The 10,855-nt window shown below is 42.6% G+C and overlaps 1 protein-coding gene across 1 annotated transcript in view; it reads right to left on the bottom strand.

Moving 5' to 3' along the window:
- Nucleotides 1-10,855, bottom strand: part of LOC135546847 (titin-like) — a 170,130-nt gene that overhangs the window by 8,736 nt on the left and 150,539 nt on the right. The window contains 16 exon segments of the mRNA XM_064975419.1: nt 24-614; nt 718-1,023; nt 1,131-1,706; nt 1,847-2,146; nt 2,253-2,555; nt 2,661-3,101; nt 3,104-3,244; nt 3,348-3,650; nt 4,366-4,668; nt 7,378-7,677; nt 7,778-8,065; nt 8,187-8,780; nt 8,895-9,176; nt 9,377-9,546; nt 9,716-9,848; nt 10,397-10,702. Coding sequence (XP_064831491.1) covers nt 24-614; nt 718-1,023; nt 1,131-1,706; nt 1,847-2,146; nt 2,253-2,555; nt 2,661-3,101; nt 3,104-3,244; nt 3,348-3,650; nt 4,366-4,668; nt 7,378-7,677; nt 7,778-8,065; nt 8,187-8,780; nt 8,895-9,176; nt 9,377-9,546; nt 9,716-9,848; nt 10,397-10,702 — 5,337 coding nt within the window.

The following is a 10,855-nucleotide window of genomic DNA, read 5'->3' as shown; positions in this document are numbered from 1 at the left end:
TGCATACACATTTGTGATCTTACCTTCAACATCCAGAGAGACAGTGGTGCAGATGGATCCACCCTGGTTGGTTGCTCTGATCTGGTAGACAGTAGAGTCTTCCTCATCAGCAGCGGAGATAACCAGTTGGTGATAGCCTCCCTTGAACTCTTGAATCTTCAGTTTTTTTCCGTCAGATTGGATCTCCTTGCCACGTCTGAACCATTTAATTACAGGCTTGGGTTGTCCTGTGATCTTGCAAACAAAGGTGGCGTTGCTCTTATATTTGACACTCATATTCCTCAGTTCTTCTTTGAAGGCGGGAGCACGGACATCAACAGGCGTCTTTGGAACGACTGGTTCAGATTCCACACTCCAATCACTCACTCCTCCAAGGTTTTCACAGTTCACTCTGAATATATATTCACATCCTTCAGTGAGGCGTTTGACAGAAAAGACTGTGGATTTGATTTCATCAGTAGTGACAGGTGTCCATTCACCCTTCTTTTCCTTCTTCTCAAGGCAGTAGCTCTTGATCTTGGAGCCACCATCAATGAGTGGAGGTTTCCAGGACAACACACAGGAAACGTTGGTCACACCAGAAACCACTGGCATCAGTGGTGGTGAAGGTTTATCTGGAAATATAACAGAATAACGTTAGTAAGGACCCAAAGCCTTGAACATCTCATATTTGTACAAATATATGATCATGTAACTATATTGTGGGATACAACTTACCCATTGAACTCTTGATGAGGATGGGAGTAGGGATCTCCAGTGGCTCACTGTTGCCATAACGATTTTGAGCATACACACGGAAGAAGTACCCAGCGTTTACTACGAGGTTGGCAATGCGGCAGTTTGTGCCTGTGATGGACGAGGACACGAGTGTCCAGTCATCAACCTCCTTGTCTTCACGCTTCTCCACAATGTAGTTTGTGATCATTGATCCACCATCATCCTTTGGTGGTTTCCAGCTAATAATCACAGAGTTCTTCAACAGGGCATCAAGTACAATGGGACCTTCAGGCATTGCAGGTTTATCTGAAAACAAGAGGTAAATTAGTCACAATTAGTTTGTAATCACATTGTAAAAAACATTGTAGATCATAAACAATTGGTAGATTTGTGCTAATTCAATGTTAAAGCACCTTGGATTTCAACGTTGATGAGAGTATCAGCTCTGCCAAAGTGATTGTGCAGTCTGACTCTGTATTTTCCTCCATGTACCCTGCGTTGCACATTCTTGATCACCAGGTGAGTGTAATGCTCTGTGTTTTCAATGCTGATATTCTCAGAAGCCACCACAGTTGTAGCTCCATAAAGCCACATGATCTTAGGCTCAGGGCGTCCAATGTAGGCAACATGTAGACGCAGAGTAGTGCCGCTTTCGGCATAGTAGGTATTCTTCAATGGGAAGTCAGGATTGAACTGTGGAGCAGTTTCCAAAACGAGAATGCCACTGGTCTCTGCTTCACCTGCATCATTGATAGCCTTGCATGTGTATTCTCCTTCATCCTCTTGTTGGTCTGTCATAATGGTCAGTGAATGGTTACGGCCATCAGAGCTCATCTCATATTTACGAGACTCGATTATCTCCTTGCCAGATTTATACCATTTGATATCAGGAAGAGGTCTACCAATAATCTGGCATTTCATAATTCCTGGTTGGTATAATTTAGTCGTAACTTCATCCATTTCTTTCCTCAGGCTTGGTTGAGTTCCAGCTGTTGGAAAAACAACAGTTAAATCATTATTTGAATTGTATCACCTTACTTTCGCAAGGTATTATAAACAAGTAATAATTAAAGGCAATGTAGTGTTCATCCATACAATTATGAAATAATTAATTGCTTCAGTCACTTACTGCTCAGTTTGGTCTTGATGCATGTGGCTGTTCTGCGTGGTCTGCTGATTCCGGTCTCATTCTCAGCCATCACTCTGAACTCATACTCAGTGGCTTCGGCCAGACCAGTTATGGTGAACTTTTTCTCCTTGGTGCGTGTCTTGTTGCATTTCTTCCAGGTAGCCTCTGCAGACTTCCTGTATTCAACCCAGTAACCAAGGACCTCCTTTCCACCATCGCATTCTGGCGCCGCCCACTTGATGGCGACTGCGTCCTTTGTGACAGTTACTGTGTCAATCTCGCCTGGTTGGCTTGGTTTGTCTGGGAAACAGAGCAGGGCAAATGTAAAAACGTAGTAGTTCAATGTATATCCATGTCATCAATCATGACGTAACATTAGACATGGTTATCTAAATTCCTAACTCACCGAATGGATCTTTGCATGTGACTGGTTCGGATGCAGGTCCTGGTTCACTGTCTCCAATATAATTTTGAGCAATAACACGGAACTGGTATTCAGCATCAGCAGTGAGTCCAGGGATGGTAAACTGGGTTGAAACGACCTTCTTCTCATGACGAACCCATGTCTCAGAGGATACTGCTTTGTACTCAACATAGTATCCGGTAATGGCAGAGCCACCGTCATCCTTAGGTCTTGACCAAGACAGAGAGGCAGAGCTCTTAGTCACATCCATAACCTCTGGTGGGATGCTTGATGTCTCTGGGGGACCTGTTTTAATGAGAGAAAAAGCATGTTTTAGACTAGCATATATTTATACTTTGCAGACTCATGTAATGACTAAGTTCAAAGAGGAATCAATAAAGTAATACTTACAGAGAGGAGTCTTTGGTATGAGGGGTTCTGTTGACTTCAGCGATCCACTGATACCGAATGTATTTTCAGCTGTCACCTTGAAGTGATACTCTTGTCCCTCCTCGAGTCCCTTCACAATGAAAGATGTGTCCACCACCCTCGTTTCTACAGTGTACCAGGCTGTCTTTGGAACCTGCTGTCTCTCAACAATGTATCCAAGGATTTCAGAGCCACCATCATCTGAAGGAGCCTTCCATGTCAACTTAACAGATTGTGCCTGGACGTCTTCGAATCCAAGTGGTCCCTCTGGAGCAGTTGGACGGCCAATAACCTTCACCTTGATGTGAACGTTCTTCTTGCCACACTTGTTCTCAAGCAGTAGGTCATAAGTGCCAGAGTCGTCTCTTTCTGCACCCTTGATTACCAGCTCAGTGCAGTCGTCATTGGAAGCGATCATTGCTTCTCAGGCACATCAGCGCCTTCCTTTGTCCACTTGCATGTAGGAACTGGTTTACCCTTGATGGGCACTGAGAGTTTGACAACACTGCCATATCTGACGACAAAGATATCCTTGTACTTGGCTTCCAGCTCATGATCAGGTTTTTCTGAAATTAAGAATGGTGAAATGGTTAGAAATGCAATAAATTCTTTGTCACGGAACCAGAAAGTAAGCTTTGGAAATGGCAGTGTTTTTGCAGACGACTTTACCAAGCATTTCCTTCACAGTGACTGTTCCAGGGACCTCAGCGGGTTCTCCGGGTCCACCGGCGTTGCAAGCCATCACACGGAACTTGAACTCCTCTCCTTGGGGCATTTTGGTGAGTGTGTATTCACAGATCAGAGAAGGTGTTGTGTTACATTTGATCCAGGTGACTGAGCCTGCTTTCTGCATCTCAATCAGATAACCTGAGACCTTACATCCACCTTCCTCATCAGGAGGACTCCAGGCCAGGGACACGGATGATTTTGTGGTGTCTGTGACTCTTGGGTTCTGGGGTGAGCCAGGTGGATCTGTGAGGGTGAACCAATAAATTAATATCCTTGTTTCTATCTATCTCAATCTCCAATTATGTCAAATATACTGAGTATATCGAGCTTTAGGAACACCTTCCTAATATTGAGTTGCAATCCCCCTTTTGCCCTCAGAACCCATATAACTATGACAATTAGTCAGGGCATGTACTCTAAAATGCTTCAGAGGGATGCTGACCTATGTTGACTCCAATGCTGCCCACAATTGTGTCAAGTTGGCTGGATGTCCTTTTGGTGGTGGACCATTCTTGATACACATGGAAAACTGTTGAGTGTGAAAAACCCAGCAGTGTTGCAGTTCTTGACACAAACCAGTATCCCTGGCACCTACAACCATACCTTGTTCAAAGGCACTTAAATCTTTTGTCTTGCCCTTTCACCCTCTAAATGGCACACATACACAATCCATGTCTCAATTGTCTCAAGTTTTAAAAATCATTCTTTAACCTGTCTCCTCCCCTTCATCTACACTGATTGAAGTGGATTTAATAAGTGACATCAATAAGGGGTCATAGCTTTCACCTGTATTCACCTGATCAGTCTATGTCATGGAAAGAGCAGGTGTTCTTAATGTTTTGTATACTGAGTGTATTTATTGTCTTTATCTAATATTTATTCTAAGTATATGAAATTAAATTCAATAAATGATACAAACAGTGATTTAATGGAATTAAATCCAATAAAGAGTACTTACCAACGGGATCAGTTGCCACTGCTGTTAAGGAGACAACACTTGGTTTGCCAACACCTCTAGCGTTGATTGCCGTTACTCTATGTTCATACTCAAGGCCTTCTATCAGACCTGTTGATCTGTATCTGGTCATGGTGACTGGGTTCTTGTTAGAACGCACCCATCTGTCAGATCTGACCTCCTTGCGCTCAATGATGTATCCAGACACCTCAGATCCACCATCATCCTCTGGTTCCAGCCATGCAATGGTCATGCCATCACGAGACATGTCAAATACTGCCGGTCTGCCTGGAGGTCCAGGGATGTCTGTAAACAAAAAAAAAAACAAGATACATAGGGGGCTCTATTTTCGGCTGGCGTTAAGGCGGCGATAGTGTCAAACGCACGTTAGTTTGCAATTTCGCCATGTAAAAAATGGCACACTGGCATTTTCCAGCCATAATCCCGATTTCGGCAATTTATCTGTCTTATATCAGCTCGCTTGCGCTCAGATGGACAAGGTGGCAATATTAGAGGTGTGTCCTTAAAAACATGATCCAATGTGCTCATTTCAGGCAGTGCTGATAAGGATATTTAAGATCAACCAAAAGCTGGTTTTAGCGGTAACATAGTTCGCTATGATATGAATTTTGGCAGCGGAAACGGAACAAGAGTAGCCTAATGTGCTTTTGGTGCCTGTATACTTTGTATTTAGAAACATAAAAAAACATGTAGACCATGCAATACTTTGGGGTAAGCTGTCGTCAAAAGGGCTGGGATTGGATGCCTGTCGTTGGTTTCATGACTATCTAAAGGATAGAAGTCAGACTGTTAGAGTCGACGGCATCCAGTCGGAGCCATTGGAGTTGGTTAAAGGGGTCCCACAAGGCTCTATACTTGGTCCATTACTGTTCACTCTCTACATAAATAATATCGGTGATGAGATAAGAAAGTGTCAAATTCATTAAAATGTTGATGACACTGTCATGTACTCTATCGCTTCAATGGCTGACCAAGCATTATCACTATTGGAGACAGATTTTAAGATATTACAAGGGTCTTTTATACAGTTGAAACTTGTTTTAAATGCAAATAAAACACATTTTATGATTTTTAATAGGTTCAAAAAGTTGGTTGAAAATACACTTGCACTTACGAGCTTAGATGGTTCTCGAATTAATCAGGTCTCTGCATATTACATACTTAGGGATATGGTTGGATGATAAACTGTCTTTTAAAATGCATATTGATGAACTTTGTAAACGGCTAAAAATCACGCTAGGCTTCTTCTATAGAAACAGGACATGTCTGTCCTCTTCAAATAAAAGACAAATTGTGCAAGCTACTTTTATGTATGTTATAGATTATGGGGATATTATCTACATGCATGCTACGGCATCAACACTTAAATCGCTGGATGCTACTTATCATTGCGCACTTAGGTTTATTACGGGTGCTAGCTACAGAACTCACCACTGTGATTTATATCATAATGTGGGTTGGACTTCGCTGTCCGTGAGACGAGAACAACATGCTCTCGTGTTTGTCTGTAAAGCACTTCTGAATTTATCTTCTTATTGTCCTTCTTATTTATCATCACTCATCAATATTAGAATTAGAATTCCTAAAACCAGGTCTCAAGCATGGATTACACTTGAGGCCCATGCGATTTCCACAGAGTTGGTTATGGCTGCCTTTTCCTGTTACGCTCCTTGCCTCTGGAATAGCCTGCAGACTAAACTTAAACTTCAGACTGTCCCCCTGTTGCCCATTTGAAATATTTATTGGAGGATTTTTATTTTTGTATTGCTTGTAACTGTTTCAGGTAATGCAAGTTCTTGTGCTGTTAGGGGAATAACTGTTAGGGGAATAACCTGTTAGGGAATAACATGTGTGCAAATGTAACAATCTGCTGCCGTATTTTTTCTGTTATCTGTGATGGTTTTGTTTGTCTTGTGTAGTTCCTTAATCATTGTACCTAAACTGTATGTGTAAACATGTATACGAAGGGCCCAGCTGTAAAAGAGACCTTGGTCTCAGTCTGTGGTCCTTGTTGAAATAAAGGTATAATAAAATGTTTTTTTCCCCATTTTGTTTTATTTAATTAAAAAAATCAAGCATAGCCACCCCTTTTTTTGTCTGCCCAATGCAAAAGTAGTCAAGCCTACTGATAAAGGTTTTCGCTCCTGAGAGGATTTTTTTAGCTCCTGCTTAGAAATACATCTTAATCACCAAAACTTTATTAAAATGTCAAGTTTGAGAGGAGTAAAACAGCTGACATTCCCTTTTCTTCTATACATTGTAGGCAGGTGCACATTATTTTATCCATGCAAGTCCTGTTTTGGCCGTGCGTAAAACCCCTCCATGATGTAGGCTACGTGTCCATGCCCACCATGAAACGAGAGATGAAATCTGTGAATACCAATGTATTTAGAAGTTATCAGTGAAAATTGCTTGTTTTCCATTTAATGTACTCAAAACCCGTGGCCTACTATAACGAAGGCTGGTTCAACAGCAATGCGTCTTTTTTATATCTTGCCATTGTATTTTTATTTTATTTGAACCTTTATTTAACTAGGCAAGTCAGTTAAGAACAAATTCTTATTTACAATGAAGGCCAAACCCGGACGACGCTGGGCCAATTGTGCGCAGCCCTATGGGATCCCCAATCACAGCCGGTTGTGATACAGCCTTTTTGGTATGTCCATGCTCAGCCATAACACACCATGGAGCAAGTTCTGATTGGCCAGTGAGGGGCCTAGCCTCGACACACCCACAACTTGTTTATTCATCAAAACCTAGCACTCTCATGCCAACTCCAATAAGTGTGTCGATATTGATATTGATAGTGAAAATAGAAAACATATTTCTGACACACCCCTGAACCTATAGCTTGACTGCCTGCGCTTAAATTTACCATTGCTTTAGGTTTGTTAAAATAGAGCCCAGGATATTCATTCCTGTTTGCTTCTGTTTTTTAAATAAAGAGCAACGACTCAAGTATGCTACATGATATAGTATAAAAACATGTCTTACTCGTTGCGCTCTTGCACATCACAACTTCAGACTGCAGCCAGTTACCAACACCGTAGCGATTGACTGCTGCGACACGGAACATGTATTCATCTCCTTCTGTCAATTTGACGAAGGTGAATGTTGGTCTACTGACAGACTCAGATACTGGCAGCCATCCAGGACGGTGGGCTTCACGCTGCTCAACAACATAGCCGCTGACAGGGGCACCTCCGTTTCTCTCTGGAGGATCCCAGCTGATTGTCACTGAGGTGGCATCAACCCCATCAAACCTGGCCGGTCCTTTAGGCTCATCAGGTTTGTCTGAAGAAAACAAAACAAAGGAATGGTACTGTCATTGTCTTATATTCATAACTTACTGTACGTGAAGACCTCAGTTTGTGTTATGATAGAAGTTACATACCAAGAATGATCACTTTAATGATCTCAGATGTCTCTCCTGTGACGTTCTTCACTTCAAGAGTGTAGTTGCCGCTGTCATCGATGGAAGTATCAAGCACAGTTAGCTTAGAGAACTTTCCAGTGGTCTGAATCTTCGTACGCTCAGTGATCTTCAGCTTCTTACCACTGAAGTACCATGAGCAAACTGGTGGTGGTCTACCGACTATTGGCAAGTGCAGCTCAAGTGGTTTACCAGCCAACACATTGACAAACTTCTGTGGGATGCTAGACAGATCAACCTTTGGCAGAACTGTAAAACAGAAAGATATGTTATGTAAACATGTGCTTGAATAGTTGATAGGTTAGTTAAATTGGATATATAGATTATATATAAATATATAAAGCATTTATGAAGTTTACACATTTCAAACCTCTTTGTTCTTGGACTGTTACGGCTGCAACAAGCTCCTTTGGTACACTGGCTCCCCTGCTGTTAACAGCTCTGACTCTGAACATAAACTGATCTTTCTCAGTCAAAGAAGTCATAGTGAACTCAAAGTCAGTCGTCTTCACTGTTGTCACCTTCATCCATTTGTCTGTGCCACATTTACAGGCTTCAATGATGTAGCCTGTGAGTCTGCTTCCACCGTCATGCTCTGGTTTCTCCCATCCAAGTGTTACTGTGGTCTTGGTGATATCCAGAACCTCCAGTGTCGCAGGGGGCAAAGGCACCTCGCACACCAAAATGACATCAGGGGTTTCACATGGCTCTCCCACACCGTACAGGTTTTCTGGGAGGACTCTGAAGTAATACAGCATTCCCTCGAAGAGTCCGTCGATTTTGTATGATGTCTTGCTGCATTTGGATGTCACAGTTTTGTAAGCTCTCATTGATGCTTCGCGTCTCTCAATGATGTAATTATTCACTGGTGCTCCACCATCAACAGTAGGAGGATCCCATGCAATGGTAATGGAGTCCTTCTCAAGTTCCTTGACCTTAATTGGGCCAGTTGGACCAGGAGTATCTGAAAAGAGGAAGTACATTTAAGGTTAAAAACATATATACCTATGACAGCATTCTATAACAACTGGGTAAAGACTTATATTCAAAAAATGTACATAACAACATCAAATCTTACCATAGACCTTGACAATAATGGTAGCTGTCTTTTCGCCAGATTCATTCTTTGCCTCAATGGTATATTTGCCAGCATCATAGCGGTGCACTTTGTCAATAATGATTTGTGTGGAAGTTTTAGTGACTTCAATGAAGCCACGGTTGTTGAGGTCGACACCAGGTTTTCTCCAGGTAACTGCAGGGATTGGTCGTCCAATGACTGTGGCAAAGAGACGAAGAGAACCTCCGGCTCTCAGGCAGATGGTCTTGGTCATATCATCATGAAGCTCAATATCAGGAGTTTCTGTGTTAAAAGATAGGTAATTATTAATATCACGGGAAACTATCAAAACGAATGAAGGAAAAATCACAATGTGTAGGCTACAATTTTATTTGTTTATTTGTGGGAGGAATTTTTAACTCATGGTTCATGGGATTCAAGTTCTACAGTGGTAATGCTGAATCATTCCTATTCCTTAGGCTAGGCTAGTGATCCTAACTCACCAATTTTCTCAATAACCTCGACTGTTGCGCAGGCTCTACTAAATTCACCGACTCCATTGAAGTTAACTGCAGCCACTCTGAAGCGGTACATCTTTCCAGTTGTAAGGCCAGTCACAACGTGTTCTGTGAGTCTCAGGTTCTTCTCATGGGCCTTAACCCACACACCTGTACCTTCCTCTTCCTCCTCCTCCTCCTCCTCCTTCTTCCTCATCGCCTTCCTCCTCCGACTCTTCCTCCACAAACACAACTGTTTTCTTGGCTCCTAGACTGGCTCCCTTTGAAACAACTTTCTCAGGTACCTTCTCAGGTTTTGGCTCAGGCGGCTTCTCAGCTCCCTCCTCCTGTTCTTGCTTCTCCAGAACGTATCCAATGATATCAGAACCTCCGTCCTCCAAGGGTCTGGTCCAAGCAAGGCTGACACTGTCCTTGGTAGTATCAATAATACGTGGAATTGTGGGAGGTGGAGGAGTACCTGAGGGAAATATAATATTAACAGTCAGTAACTTAACTTTTTTTTAACATACAATCCACCTCTTGTAAAGCCACTCAACATTTACATTACATTCCAGTCATTTAACAAACACTCCCATCCAGAGAGACCCACAAGCGCAATCAGGGTCAAGCGCCCTGCTCAAGGGCACATTGACAGATCCCCCGCCCAGCCCACTCTGGGACCCAAACCAGCGACCTCTCGGCCACCGGCCCAATGCTCCCAACTGCCAGGACACCTGCCGACCCCAACCATCCAAGAGCTCACCCCCTACCCCCTCTCGGAAACCGCCCCTCAATGATCCGAGACCCCCCAATCTCCACCCCTTCGGAGCCAGTCCAGCCCAACCAAACAACCACCCACCCGATGTGCCAATGACCAACAAAAGAAAAAGAGAAAGAAAAAGACAAGAACAAGAAACAGAACAACAGTCAGTAACGTAACAATATTAAATTAACTTAGTTTAACTTATTTAACAGTGTACTGGTAGCATAGAATATTGTGCAATAGATGAATTGTAGGACACTTACTTGTTGGCGTTCTGCAGACAGCATAGAGAGACAGCTCACTGGGTTCACTCTCACCAGCCTTGTTGACAGCTGATACACGGAACTGGTAGATGTTGCCCTCCACGAGGCCAGTTATCTTGAAGCTTGTGTCCATAAGTGTGGCATCTCTGTTCACCTTGATCCATCTGGCACTCTTCTTTTCATGTTTCTCAATCAGATAGCCAGTTATAGGACTGCCACCGTCGCTCTCTGGTTTTAACCATTCAATGCTAGCAAAATCTTTTCCTACAGCAAGAATCTCTGGTGTGCCAGGAGCAGATGGGACAGCTGTAATATGACAATCATTTATTGTTAGATTATCATCTCAATATCAATCATTTATTTGTATTTATTTATCCTTTATTTATTCAGGAGAGCATATTGAGATTACAACTCTATTTTCCAAATGACACTTGAGTATATCATAGAAAGCAATTAAAC

The sequence above is a fragment of the Oncorhynchus masou genome, chromosome 10, assembly GCF_036934945.1.
Source record: "Oncorhynchus masou masou isolate Uvic2021 chromosome 10, UVic_Omas_1.1, whole genome shotgun sequence".
Classification (NCBI taxonomy): domain Eukaryota; kingdom Metazoa; phylum Chordata; class Actinopteri; order Salmoniformes; family Salmonidae; genus Oncorhynchus; species Oncorhynchus masou.
This window is presented reverse-complemented; position numbering and strand designations above follow the sequence as displayed.